This window comes from Gossypium raimondii, chromosome 9 (genome assembly GCF_025698545.1).
Source record: "Gossypium raimondii isolate GPD5lz chromosome 9, ASM2569854v1, whole genome shotgun sequence".
Classification (NCBI taxonomy): domain Eukaryota; kingdom Viridiplantae; phylum Streptophyta; class Magnoliopsida; order Malvales; family Malvaceae; genus Gossypium; species Gossypium raimondii.
In genome coordinates this window covers 33,696,636-33,711,751 of record NC_068573.1, presented here as the reverse complement: position 1 = coordinate 33,711,751, position 15,116 = coordinate 33,696,636, and the positions used below count along the sequence as shown (strand labels likewise).

Below are 15,116 nucleotides of genomic sequence, written 5' to 3'. Positions count from 1 at the left end.
TGAAATGGACGGAAAAAATTTACCTAATCCGGTAAATTCAGATTCGGTGAAGAGGTACTTTACTTGAAAAAGGGAAGGAACCAAAGTGAAAACCCGCAAAGGGCGCTTTGATTCCAAAAAAAAAACGGAAAGGCTAAGGTGAAAACCCGCAAAGGGCACCTTAAGACCAAAGGGGATTTGAGTTGAAAACCCGAAAAGGGCAGCTCAAATTTTGATTGGCACGTGGTAGTCTTGCTGTACCTAAATCGGCAGAAAGGAATAGACGACATCTTTGGGCATCAACAAACTACTGTGAATCTCCTAAACACGTGTTGAATTTAGAAGGGTCTTCGAAAAGTTGTATAGAGAAATTCAGGCAGAGATATCTGGGGCACCTGGTCATAGTATTTGTATTGAATTCGTTGTTTTAGAATATTTTATTCTTTTTCAATATAAATGTCCCCAGATAATTCCTCTATCCTTGACAATCCGTTGTGAGCTATGCTCCCAAATTAACTTTGTTTTATTCATCGTTGTGATCTTTTCGCAAGCATGTTGCATCAGAATGACGATTAATGGACTAGTAAAACTTTCACAAGGGAAGTTTTTCATATTACTCTAGGAATCTTTAAATAGCTCAGGAACCTGAAACAGGACTATTGTTTAGACCTTCACCGGGTTAAAAGGTCGGAGATACCTAGGAGTTAAGAGTCAAAATTGAAATTTTCAAGTGTTGACGAAGCATTGTTGTCACAAAGGAAGCCTTAATGAGCAATAATGACTTTAAACATTCAATATGCATTTTTCATGACATAACATTCAAATATCATTCATACACGCCTAGTTAGGAGCATTCGATTCATTTGATCATGACATCCTAATCATTAGGCATAATTAGGCTCACGGAGTGAGTCATACAGGTCATGTTCCACAGAGAGCAGATCGGTGAAATCATAAAGCCTTATCTCCCTGAGTAATAATGGAGCAGGTTGAAAAGTGAAAAGATTGAAGCCACAACGGCGGATCTTACTTCCTTAGCAGTGCAGCGGAGCAGGTTGAAGCCACGACGGCGGATCTGGTTTCCCTGATCTTGCGATTTAAAAGATTAAAGCCACAACGGCGGATCTTACTTCCTTAGCAGTGCAGCGGAACAGATTGAAGCCACGACGGCGGATCTGGTTTCCCCGACATTGCAGTTGAACAAATTGAAGATTACAGATCTTATCTCCCTAAGCAGTAGTGGAGGAGATCAAAGATGGCGGAGTATATTGAAGCCAGTAATTCTATTCCCATGGTTGGCAGTGGAATCGATCAGAAAAAGCAGATCTTGTCTTCATGTATTGGCGTGAAGTAGATCGGAAAAAGTAGATCTTGTCTTCCCATGCTGGTGGTGAAGTAGATCGAAGATACAAGTCTTATCTCCCTGAAGTTGCAGTGGAGCAGACAGAAGTAACCAATCCAATCTCCTTGAAGTTGCAACGGAGTGGATTAAAACCGCAGATCTCATCTCTCTGAAGTTGCAGTAGAGCAGATCGCATCAGATTTATCTTTAAGTTGTAGCAGAACAAATTGAAACTACAAGTCTTATCTCCTTGAAGTTGCAATGGAGCAGATTAAGGATAGCAAATTGAGAAGCTACAGCATACGAATCTTATCTCCCTGACATTGCAGTGGAGTAGATTGAAATGCTAATTCCTGTACCTCTGAAGATGCAGTAGGAAGGAATGAAGCTACTTGAAGAAGAAAAACACCGAAGAAGTCGAGGCTCAGTAAGGCCGGGCACAATTGGGCTTTTAGTCTTTGTTCTATTCCCGTTACAAGACAATGAGCAAAGAGGGGCAGCTGTACAAGCCCAATAATGCCCGGGCCCATATAAAACAAAGCACAGCCCAAATTTAACCCAATTAAACCAGCCCAACATAGTAAAGCTAAGCAAAAAACCCTAGCCTAGGTAGCACCAGCAGTAAGTAGCGCCGCAAGCCCTGCCTCCAGCAGCCTCTCCAAGCGCTGTAGGACTCGGAGATCAGCCCCTCCACGCACGCCATTCGCACAACCACCTGCAAATAAAAACGGACTAAGAGTTCACAATAGAAAAGGATTGTAAACTAATGTATTTTGGTAGGCTATAAAAGCATAGATCTGTAACAATAAGAGAAAGATATAGACAGAGAAATCGAAAAGGAAAACTAAGAGTTCAAAGCTTTTCAAGGTGAATCGGTTTTTATATGCTTTTATTCTTTTTATTTTGTTTTTTCTAAAAAATAATATAAAAAAGGGAGAGGGGTTTACCTTTAAAGCTTCGCCGATGAAGCCCACGTTCGCCGCGTTCCAAATCGGAGGTCCGGCGGAGGGCTGAGGCTTGGGGCGAAGGCGCGTTGCGGCGGCGGCGCAAGGAGGGCTAGGGCCGAAACCCTAGCAGAGCAAACAGGGAGAGGGGCCTCTGTTTTTATTTTTATATTTTTTTAAAAAAAACATTTGTTTTACTTTACTTTTGTAATTATATACACATATTTGTAAATTTATTTGTATACTATACTTACTTGTATATATTTGTAAGCATCTATTCATACATGTTTGAAATCAGGGTATCCGTTTCATGTTATGCCTTAACCCTTTTTAGCATTTTTTTTCCAAATATATATTTTTGATTTTCTCAAAGTGTTAAAATCATCCTCTTTTATAAATTTTCAAAGTATTTGGCATTCATGATTCTCGAAGAAGTTCGTGTCCTAACTTACTGGATCGCGATTATTTTTTCGATAAATCTAGGATGCCAAGTATTTGTTTTGCAAAAAAAACTCAAATTTTAAATAAAAACTTATTCTCGGGAATTCAAAATGTTGGGTCCTAACTTACTGGTCATGACATTTTCTTCTCGAAATAAGAATTTTCAAAAACAAAAGGCAATATTCGGGAATTTTGAAGATTTAAAAACATTGTGCCCTAACTTACTGGGTGTGGTGTTTTATTTCTTTGAAATAAGAATTGTCTTATTATTTTAATCCATTCATGAAATAAAAAGTTTCATTTTAAAATCTTTTCAAATTTTTGACACTAAGGCATTTTAAAAAACTCAATTTGGTACCAATTTTGGGCGTTACGAGGGTGCTAATCCTTCCTCGTACGTAATTGACTCCCGAACCTGTTTTCTCAATTTTCGTAGACCAAAATTATTTTTAAGGTGAGCCGATCACACCTTAATAAAGGATCGGTGGCGACTCCAGTTTTGTTTTTTAAAGTCGACAACCAAATTTTTGTTTTAAAAAAAACGGTTTCGACAGGGTGTCTTATTTATCTTACCATTACTAGACCCAAAATCTTTTATTCTGTTCACATCTTGTCACAATTTTTCCAAGCTCCACGCGTTAAACAATATGATAATGCTTTACGGGTTTTGCAAAGCTTAAAAGAAAAATCCTGGACAAGGTCTTTTGTTACTTGCTAATAATGACTTACAATTGTATGCTTTTTGTGACTCTAATTTGGCTAGTTGCCCATTGACACGACTCTTTTAATAGGTTATTTTGTTTTCCTGGATAAATCTCCGATCTCATGGAAAGCAAAGAAACAACTCACCGTGTCTCGTTCTGCAGTGGAGGCTGAATATAGATCCATGGCCACCACGACTATTGAGTTGGTTTGGCTGAAATCCTTCTTAACATCTTTGGGTTTCTTTCAACAGCGACCCATGGAACTTTTCTATGATTATCTTGCAACTTTACACATTGTGGCAAATCCAATTTTTCACACAAAGCATATTGAGATAGATACTGACTATCTACGTGAACAACTTTTGACTGGGAACATTGTTACATCTTACGTGAGTACTAAGTTTCAATTTACTAATGTATTCACCAAAGCCTTGGGATATCTGCAATTTGTTTACCTACTTCGCAAGTTGAGGGGAAGTATTGAAATATCATAAATATGATAAATATTATTGTAATTTAGATAACATATATTTGTGATTGATATTGTATCCTAAATAAAATTAGTTTTGCTAGTTGTTACACTCTGAATATAAGGGATAACCAATAAATAAAAATCTCAAGACTTTTCTCCAACTAATTTTATCATATTATCTTTTCTCTCATTTTTTTTTCTTACCAAACACACACAAAATTTATTTTCTTTTCACTTTTTCATTCTCTTATTCCATCCCTTCACTTTCCCATCCAACTAAGCACACCTTAAAACTTTACTTAGTAGAGTGGAAAGAAAACCGGAAAGATGAAAAATTGAAGGGATAGAAAAAATAAAAAGATGAAACATATAAAATTTTTCCCATTGGTGTACTTACTAGGAAAGACAGAAAAATGAAAAGAAAAAGTAATTTTCTTTCTATCTATTACTTGGTAGAGTTGAAAAACAAAAGGAAAGAAAATAACTTTTTGGCCCCTAAACTGCAATTAGGTCCATTTTGGTGCCTCTACTTTTTTATTCGCTTTAGTACTTGAACTTGGCACTAGATTCATTTTGGTCTCTGAACTTAAAATATATAACAGTTTGATGACATGACACTCTGAGATTATGCCACATCATCACTTGAAAATTAAAATATTTATATAAATTTTTGGGTGATGACATGGTGCAATCCTAGAGTGCCACATACAATGTTCTAATAACCAGACCAAGGTTACACCATCTAGACCACTAGTTTTCGATTCAACCGATTTGATCGATCCAACTACTAGATCAACAATAAATATATAAATAAATAAAATTTTATTAAATCAATTCAGCTACTAGTTTTTGTCTAAATTTTCGATTTTACTAATTCCGATAAATTTCCTATTAAATCGGTTCAACCACTTCTTCAAATCAATATACTAATTGATTCTCAATCTAATCCATCCGACCAACCATTTAATCTTACTCCAAAATATTAATCACATCAATAAATCTTAACTAAATCCAAATTCATATAAAAAAATAAACCTAATTCAATGGCTAAAAAATATATTATTCCTAACAAAACTTGCAATTTAAATGTGTATATATAAGAATATATCCCGGTTTATAACTACCCTCCACGTGATAAAATAAGTAACCCATGTGCTGCATTTATTTTCTACCACAGCTGTCTTATGTCTTTGGTTACCTTTTTCTTTTATTTTTATGATCAATGCATCTTTTGATCCTCATGTTTATGTGAAAAAACGAAAATTCGTTCAAAAAAATTCCTCCTGTTTAAAATTTAAATCACGCCACTTTAATTTTTGATTAAATTGTTGATTAAGCTTAGATTGATGGCATCGGTATTGTTGTCGGTGCTTGATGGCATAAGTTCGAGTGCGTTGAAGTATATTATTCTCTTATTTAAAAGTTGAGGAGAGACTATGGATAGTTTTAAACATTGTATAATTAAAAATTGATTAATGTTGATTTTTTATTAAATTAAATAAATAAATTAAACACTAAATTAGAAATTGATTATATGATTCATTCTTTTACAAATTAATAAATATAATTATGAGCATATGTTTTATCTTCTCTCAAGAAAATCTAAAAAATAAATACATATAATAGACTTTGAACTCGAGGAACCAAATACTTACAAATTTTAGTTTTACTATTTTAAGCAAATCCTATTTAATTTTTTAAATATATGGTATATGTAAAAAAAATAACCGCATCATGAATATAATATAATCTAATTATACTTAAAACATCTTATTAAGTTAGTGTTGCAAGTTAATCAAATATTAATTTAATTAAAAATAAAAATATCATATTTTAAATTTCAAGTGTCCAAATTAGACTTAATTTTATAAATAATTTTAAAAACATAACAATTAAAAATTTAAATATATAAAGTTATATGCTTAAAATAAAATTGAAAAGGAAAATAATTATATAATGTTATATTCCAATTAAAAATTTTATATATTTAAATATATAAAGTAATATTCCAAGCGTTTTTGGAAAAAAAAATCTATTAAAATAGAAATATGTATTTCAGATATTAAAAATAAAAATAAAAATATTAAAAATTAATTTATTAACTGATTAAGAGAGTGATTTAGCTTAGAAAGCACTTTTACAGCTCAATCCTAACCCATAATGCGGAGAAGTAGGTGGGTAAGCTGTAGCGTGAATAAATAAAAATACAAAGTTGAGGAAAAGCTGAGACTCAAAAGAAACAGAGTGAAAGCTTTGCTGCATTATCATTAGAAGCTTCCATAAATTAAAATTACAGAAACAAACAAAGAAAACTAAACTAAACCCACTTCAGTTTTCATGTAATACAATCTTAATCCATATAAATATTCCTCCGCAATTCCCATATTCTTTGAACTTTTTCAGTCAACATTTCTGGAAAAAGGAAAAAAAAAAAAACAGAGTTGATTGATGGGGAGTTATAGGATGTGTGTGTGCTTTACTAGGAAGTTCAAAGTCACCGAGGCAGCACCACCAACGGACGTTAAAGATGCATTTAACAGGTACGCTGAAGGCGGCCCCCATATGACGGCGGAGCAGCTGCATAGGTTCTTGGTGGACGTGCAGGGGCAAGGCTTTGCAACGAAGGGTGATGCAGAGGGGATTGTGCAGCAGCTGCTGCAGAAACGACATCATATGGCTAAATTCAGGAGACACGCTTTAACTCTTGATGATTTCCATCATTACTTGTTTTCTGCAGATCTAAATCCGCCCATTGGCGATCAGGTGCTCTAGGTTTCGTTTTTTTTTTTCATTTTCTCTCTTTTTTCTTTCTATTTTGGCATTTCTTCTACTGTTTCTAAACCATACCCTGTTTTGGTATTTTAAAGAGTGGATCTTTTGAGCTGGTGGAGTACGATTTTGATGCTTTTAATCTACCTTACCAGTAAAGGAAATATTCATAAAAACTATATCAAAATCAGTCTTCGATGTTTCTTTTTAGAACAAGTTGTTGTCCTTAAGCAAAATGCGGAGGAAATTTGCACAGAAAATTGAGTACCGTTCTTTTTCTTTTTCTTCCTGTTTGATTATTGCAACAGTACTCCGCTCATATAATTTTAAATTTGCTTGCAACTTTTTTGTAAAAAAAATTAATTATGGTGTCGGGGTCTTTATATTCAGGTCCACCATGATATGACTGCTCCCTTGTCCGATTATTTCATATACACCGGCCATAATTCATACTTGACTGGGAATCAGCTGAGCAGTGACTGCAGTGATGTCCCAATCATAAAGGCACTGAAGAGAGGTGTAAGAGTTGTGGAGCTTGATATATGGCCAAATTCCACGAAAGATGATGTGCATGTTCTACATGGAAGGTTGAAATTAAATTCTAATTTCCTTTATCATTTGAATTCTCAATGTGGGAAATGGGAATGATCTTGATAGAACTATTTTTGTTTTGTTTGAAACCATTGACTTTTGAAGGAATTGTCTTGTCTGTTTATGGATCTAGGACTTTGACAACTCCTGTGGAACTCATTAAATGTTTAAAATCTATTAAAGAACATGCTTTTCGTGCATCTCCATATCCTGTTGTGATTACACTTGAAGATCACTTGACTCCAGACCTTCAGGCCAAAGTTGCTCAGGTTCTTTATTCAACAATTCATAGTCTTTTAAATTGGCACTTGTGCTTGGAATCACCTTTGACTGACATGAAAGTGATTTCATGGTAGATGGTTACTCAAACGTTTGGGACAATGTTGTTTTGCCCTGATTCTGAATGCTTAAAAGAACTTCCTACACCGGAGAAGCTGAAGTATCGGATCATTATTTCGACCAAACCTCCCAAAGAGTACCTTGAAGCTGAAAGTAACAAGCGGAAAATGAATAATTCACATAATGTGAAGGAGTCTGATGATGATGTTTGGGGTAAAGAACCAGCTGAGCTTACAGTTGATCAAGAAGATGAGAAGGTGCGCTTGGAAACCGAATAGAGTTACCATCTATGATTTGCACCATCTTCCATGAGTTATGTAGCTTTTTCAGCACTCACTGTGAAGTTCCCATCTATGTTTTGCAGACTGATAGTGATGCAAGCGAGAACAATCAGGACAATGAAGAAACTGATGCCTGTGAACCTGAAGTACGTCTTTCACGAGCACCAGCATACAAGCATCTTATTGCCATTCATGCTGGAAAACCCAAGGGTGGGTTGAAAGAGGGACTAAAAGTTGAACCTGATAAAGTTAGACGCCTTAGTTTGAGTGAACAAGCACTTGAAAAGGCTACTATGTCTCATGGAACGGATGTTGTGAGGTATAATAATTGCTTGTATTAATTTCTAATCAAACATTCCTGGTATAATGTGCTGAATATGTAATGTAAAATCTAATTGATTTCTCTTCTTTACTGTTAACCTTCTTTACTGTTCCCAAGTTTCTAATCTTGATATCGTTGTATTTAGATTTACCCAGAAAAATATACTGAGAATATATCCTAAGGGTACTCGATTCAACTCCTCAAACTACAAGCCACTGATTGGTTGGATGCATGGAGCTCAAATGGTTGCCTTTAACATGCAGGTTTTGTATCTTTTTCTTCAAATGTGATTTATGCTTCTTAGTTAGAATGTAAATATTTGTTGTCATGACCCAAATTCGTTTAACATGGTTCAATAGTGCACTTTATACATCGTACCAACAAGGGTTCGGTTGGATTGCAGGGATACGGTAGGTATCTTTGGCTGATGCATGGGATGTTTAGATCTAATGGAGGGTGTGGTTATGTGAAAAAACCTGATTTTCTGATGAACGTGAATCCAAATGGTTCGGTGTTTAATCCAAAAGCAGACTTGCCTGTCAAGAAAACTCTAAAGGTATGCATTTTGCATTATTAATTGATTCTCATCCTCCTAAAGACCCTTTTTAACTAAACCTTATGGTATGAAATGTCAAGTAACAGGTGAAAGTCTATATGGGAGATGGGTGGCATTTAGATTTTAAACAAACACACTTTGACTTGTATTCTCCACCTGATTTCTACACCAGGGTAAGATGATTGGGACCAGTAATAATTTGAATGAGCACGTATTGGAACCGACTTGTTTACTTCAAATAAAGTTGGGATTTGAGTGTTTCGATTTTGATTGCAGGTTGGCATTGCAGGAGTGCCAGCTGATGAAATAATGAAGAAAACAAAGAAAAAAGAAGATGACTGGACACCTGTTTGGGATGAAGAATTTGTATTTCCATTGAGAGTTCCTGAATTGGCTTTACTCCGAGTTGAGGTCCATGAATATGACATGTCTGAGAGAGATGACTTTGCAGGTCAAACATGTTTGCCAGTCTCCGAACTGAAGCCTGGGATTCGGGCAGTTCCCCTCTTCAATCGAAAGGGAGAAAAGTTCAACTCTGTTAGACTTCTTATGCGATTCGAGTTCATTTGAGACTATGAGTATGAAGATACGCCTTTAGCTTGGTTTAGATTTTGGTTACTGTAACACAAATCTCTTTACTTTCAGTTAGCTAGTTTGATTTAGAACAATGCTCCAGCTATAAAATAGTTACTAGCAGGCCATGTTATTCCATATGCTTCCTTTGCTGCACCATGCTAACCATCTTCATTCCAATAAAAATTTCATCATGAAAGTTTGTAGAGCAATTGCATAGTGACAAATACTTTATTGATCACTAACCACCAGTAAAAGATATTGGAACCAACTTAGACACACTAAATATTACTGATTTTTTAATCAGTCCCTAAATATGTTGGCAAAAGAAAAAAAAAAGACAAAAAAGGATTAGGAAAGAAGAAAAAGTAACATTTCTTATATTATTTGAAAGCAAAGATGCATAGCCTTTTATAGGTTGTACAAGGAACTAGTTTTAAGCAAAAACTAATAAAAAAAATATCATAATGAGCTAAAAGACATTCTGATTTCTGCTTTGTTATCATTTTTTTTTTGTTTCAAAGGTATTTCTTTTTTGTAAAAGAATTTTTTAGTCCCTCCTAATTTTAAAATTTAGCAAATTGGTCCCTCTCAAAAAAATTGGAGCAATTTAGTCCCTGTCAAATTTGAAAGTGGGCAATTAAGGAGAATTAGTCATGTCATTAATGTTCTCCATCAATTGTACATGATTTTGATTAGTATAATAATAAATTTAGTCGTCAAGGTTTACACATTCTGTCAATTTGGTCCTAACTTAACAAATTTATCCCCAACGTTTGTGTAAATGTGTAATTTTTTAGGCTGAATTTGTTGAATATTTTATAATTAAGGCCAAAATGACAAATAGGTAAAGATCGAAAGCTAAATTTCTTATTATACCAATCAAAATTATGTACAATTGATGAAAGACATTAACAGTATGATTAATTGTCATTAGTTTGCTCACTGTCGAAATTGACAGGGATTAAATTACTCCCATATTTTTTAGAGGGGCTGATTTGCTCAATTTCGAAATTAAGAGGGATTGGAGAGGTCTTTCTTTTTTTCATAATGTTGGTTCTTTGTTGTTTTCTGTTTGGTTGGTAGGAAAATGTTAATACTATGTTTGGAAATTTGGCTAATGCTCTGTCCTGGTAGTTAATTTCTGTTGAGGGTTTACTTTTTCGACTTTCAACTGATTTTCTGTTTCATATATAGTTAAACGTTTTGTCTTGTTTCTAATTTCTAGAGAAGTTTAATATATTTTATCTATTTCATATATAGTTAAAATGATTGGTATTTTATCTGTCAAATTGAATGCTTTACAAATAATTTATGATGTGTTTTTCTGTTAGTTTCATGAATTGTGGGGGAAGGGGTTTAAAGTGGTTTCTCTCTATTTGTCCCTTTTTATACCAATTTCAGTATCTGAATTTCTCTAGCAAGTTGCTGAATGTTTCTTTGTCTTGTGTTTTTAATTTTATTTCTTTTAGAAATAAGCGAATTTTCCTTTTGCAGTAGCTCAAAGAGGGAACCAAACTTGTTTAAAGATGAAGGGTGTGTCTCATAAAGTAGATAAGGTTCCCCTCAAGTTCTCTTTCTTATTGGAGTTATCGGCTTCGAATGATCTGATTGGCTTCCGAAATGCTATCGAGAGAGAACGTCGTGATATCGATGAGCGAAGCTTGTGGTATGGAAGGAGAATGGGTTCAAGAAAGATGGGGCTTGAACAAAGGACGCCTCTTTTGATTGCTTCCTTGTTTGGGAGCAAAGATGTGGTGAAGTATATTCTCAAAAGTGGTCGTGTCGATGTGAACAGGGCTTGTGGTTCCGATGGTGCCACTGCTCTCCACTGTGTTGTTGCTGGTGGATCCTTAAATTCGTCCGAGGTTATAAAAACCTTGCTTGATGCGTCTGCTAATATTAATGCTCTCGATGCTAATGGAAACCGACCTGTTGATTTGATTGCTATGGCTTGCAATTCAGCTTTCAACTCGAGGAAGAAGATATTGGAGTCTTTGTTGAAAGGTAGTGGCAGTGATGATGAAATAGAACGTTTGCCTGTTCATTTAGAAGCTTGTGATTCAATGCCCTGGGTTTTGAAAGATGAAACTGAGAAGAAAGAGTATCCCATTGATGTTACTCTTCCAGACATTAAGAATGAGATGTACGGAACAGATGAGTTTAGGATGTATAATTTCAAGGTAACACCTTGCTCCAGGGCTTACTCTCATGACTGGACTGAGTGCCCCTTTGTTCATCCTGGGGAAAACGCGAGGAGACGTGATCCTAGAAAACATCAGTACAGTTGTGTTCCTTGCCCTGAATTTCGTAAGGGATCCTGTAAGCAAGGTGATAATTGTGAGTATGCACACGGTATTTTCGAGTCCTGGCTTCATCCCGCCCAGTATCGAACTCGTTTATGCAAGGATGAGAGTAATTGCAACAGGAAGGTTTGTTTCTTTGCTCACAAGCCTGAAGAGCTTCGTCCCGTGTATGCTTCAACAGGTTCAGCAGTGCCTTCCCCAAGATCTTATTCAGCTACTGGTCCCGCTTTAGACATGGGTTCAATGAGCCCACATGCTCTTGGTTCTCCATCTATTTTGATGCCTCCAACATCAACACCGCCGTTGACACCTACCAGTACGGCTTCTCCTATGGCTGGGGTGATGTGGCCAAACCAGTCTAACATCGTACCGACCTTGCAGCTTCATCGTAGTAGGTTGGAAACTGCACGATGTGCTCAAAATTTGGATTTAGACATGGAACAACTTGGGCTGGAAAGTAATTGTCGCCGCCAGAAGCAACAACTAATTGATGAGATACCTGGTCTTTCCTCCCCAACCAGATGGAACAATCCCTTATCCACTACTTCAGTGTTTTCTGCTTTTGCAAACCGGACTGGCGAATTAAATAGGTTTGGAGCGATAAAGCCCACTAACCTTGAAGATATCTTTGGATCTCTTAATCCTACTATTTTGCCACAATTACAAGGAACCTCACTCGATGCTCCAGCTCATCAACTACAGTCTCCCACTGGAGTTCGGATGCGTCAGAATAACAATGAGCAGCTCCATGCTAACTACCCGACCAACCTACCATCCCCTCCCTTGAAGGCATCTCAATCCTTTGGGAGTGACCCATCTAGACCGACTACAACTGCAGTTTTAAGTTCAAGACCAGCTGCCTTTGCAAATCGGAGCCAAAGCTTTATCGAGCATACTTCGATAAATCATCATTCAGGGTTTTCTTCATCGACTTCTTCAGCAAGTGCAATGCCTTGTAACTTCTCAGATTGGGGTTCACCAGATGGAAAATTAGACTGGGGTATACAGGGAGATAATAAACAAAGGAAATCTTCTTTGGTGTTCCGAAGCAATGGCAGCAATTTTGGAACTCCAGTAGAGTCAATGTCACCAACTTCTGATGAGCCAGATGTGTCTTGGATACAGTCACTAGTAAAGGACACCCCTTCCAAGCAAATAAGTTTAGAGGACGAGCAGCAACAAGAACAATGCCATCTTAACATCGGGGGTTCAGTGGAGAAATTATATCTGGAGCATGAGAAAATGGTCACCTAGAAGCTAAGCTATCCCCACCATTGGATGTTAAACAAACATACTTTAACTTGAATTATCCACCTGATTTCTACACCAGGGTAAGATGATTTTGCTTCACTAACCAAATTAACAATCATTTGTATGAGCATGTATTCAAATTAAAACATGGACATGATCTCGAACTTGTTCATTTCAAATAAAGTTCTGATTTGTTTAAAATTTTGATTGCAGGTTAGCATTATAAGAGTGGCAGTTGATGGAATAATGAAGAAAACAAAGAAAAAGAAGATGAATGTACATTTGAAACGTGAGTACCTGACTTGGCTTTAGATTGAGTTAAGGTCCATGAATATGACATGTTTGCTAGCCTCTGAATTGAAGCTTGAGATTCGATTGGAAGAGGGAGAAGTTCAGCTCCGTAGGACTTCTGCAATTCATATGAAGATATCTGTTAAGGCTAGTTGAGATTTTGGGTACCTGATCTCCATTCTATTACTGTAACATAATCTCTTTCACTTTCAATTAGCTAGTTTGATTCAGAACAATGCTTCAACTACAAAAGAGTTTCTTGCAAACTAAATTATTCCATGTGCTTTGCTTCCTATGTTGCATCATGCAAACCCAATAAACATTTCATTAAGAAAGTATGCAAAGAAAATGCTTGAGGTCAAAAAATAAATTGAAACCCAAAAATTATTGCACGTTTTAGTGAACTTCAAGAAATATCCAACAATAAATTGTGTGTGGTAATGGCAATCCATTAGGAACGCCTAGAAAATAGCAGCACTCACAAAACAATGTAACAAACAAAGATAAACTCTCCATCATTTTTGCTAAATGCTCATATAATTAGGTAATAATGCCCAAATAAGATGAAATCATTTGGATTTCAAAAATATCCTAAACTAAAAGATAAATCGTTACATATATGTTTTTCAAATTAATGGATTTGTTGGATCTCTCCGAATTTAAAATTCTTAAGAAATTTAAGTTAGGTTTATTGTACTGAAAATAATTTTTAGAAAATAGATTTTTTTTTTGAAAAAGCTTATATTTTATGATGTTTAGTTGATTTTATGTAAACAAGCATAGCATAAATTATATTTGTTACAAAATATCATGGAAACATTTCTCTTTGATAATCGAATTTATTTTATAATAAACTAATATTTTATAATAACTAACTTCTTAGATGGGGTAATAATAATCAATCCTAATTAAAACTTACTTTGATTTTTTTTTGTATAATTAAGTTGTACTCTATGTTGATTTTATTGGAAAAATCCTGTTTGAAAACGGTTTTCTGTTACAATGAAAATTAAAATTTTGAAATTCAATTCAATTCAATTCAATTCAAATAATCAATATATATTCAACATATATATACCAATTCAATCAATATAAAGTCAATAAATTCATCACATGCTAAATCAATCTATTTCAATTGCAAAACACAATAATTCTCACCTCAACACTTACCATATACATTAAAATTGAATTATAACAATTAACAACTAAATTCGGATTATAGAAATACAAACCGAAATTTTGAGCTATTCTTCGTCAACTTTATCTTTTCCTTTTTAGTTGAGGGTTCGGTATGATGTTAGCTACTGAAATTAAAACAATTAAAATCATCAATACAACACAATTCAATTTCATATTGAATATTTCAATTTTACTCAAATATTGCCTAAATTTCAATTTAGTCCCTAAACCGAGACTAATTTTATTTCTTCACATTTAATCTTATATTTTCATACAAATTCCACTTTAAACTAAATTTAACTCCTATTTTCACTCAAATCCCTAAATTTTGAATTTTTACAATTTAGTCCATATTACTCAAAATTTACAATTTATTCTACAATTTAATCATTTTCATTTCTAACTTAAAATATATCAATTTAATCCCTAATACTAAAATTATTCAACATAGACAACACTTAAAAACTCAATAATTTCTAAAATTTTGACATGGGTCGGGTAGTATTTAACACCGGGATTCCAAAAACATAAAAATTACAAGAAAATGGGACTAAATTGACTAACCAATTGAACTTGGAAACTTTTGAAACCCTAAGGCCCTTCGTCTATTTCTTTCTCCTTTTTCTTTTCTTTCTTTCCTTTCTAATTGTGTTGGCTTTCTTTCTTTCTCTTTTTTTTTTTAAATTCATTTACTTATTATAATATAATATATATACTTAACATTGGCATAATTGCTTCTTTAGTCCCTTTAATTTTTCTTTAATCTATAATTAAAT

At 34.6% G+C, this 15,116-nt stretch overlaps 2 protein-coding genes across 3 annotated transcripts; both read left to right on the top strand.

The window, feature by feature from the left end:
• Positions 1–6,080: 6,080 nt before the first annotated feature.
• LOC105799161 (phosphoinositide phospholipase C 4) lies at positions 6,081–9,451 on the top strand. 2 transcript variants are annotated; one of them, XM_012629568.2, is made up of 9 exons: positions 6,087–6,645; positions 7,042–7,238; positions 7,376–7,511; positions 7,599–7,838; positions 7,946–8,181; positions 8,330–8,447; positions 8,588–8,740; positions 8,827–8,913; positions 9,017–9,451. In XM_012629568.2, exons 1-9 carry the CDS (start codon positions 6,331–6,333, stop codon positions 9,308–9,310), a joined length of 1,776 nt encoding a protein of 591 aa, XP_012485022.1. In that variant the 5' UTR covers positions 6,087–6,330; the 3' UTR covers positions 9,311–9,451. The 2 variants fall into 2 exon arrangements, with proteins under 2 accessions (XP_052476373.1, XP_012485022.1); XM_052620413.1 differs by lacking the exon at positions 8,827–8,913 and having other exon boundaries at positions 6,081–6,645.
• Positions 9,452–10,819: 1,368 nt separating this feature from the next.
• On the top strand, positions 10,820–13,432 carry LOC105799160 (zinc finger CCCH domain-containing protein 66). Its single transcript, XM_012629567.2, has 2 exons — positions 10,820–12,950; positions 13,084–13,432. The coding sequence occupies exon 1, from the start codon at positions 10,843–10,845 to the stop codon at positions 12,871–12,873; it is 2,031 nt and encodes a 676-aa protein (XP_012485021.2). The 5' UTR covers positions 10,820–10,842; the 3' UTR covers positions 12,874–12,950; positions 13,084–13,432.
• The last annotated feature ends 1,684 nt before the right edge of the window (positions 13,433–15,116 follow it).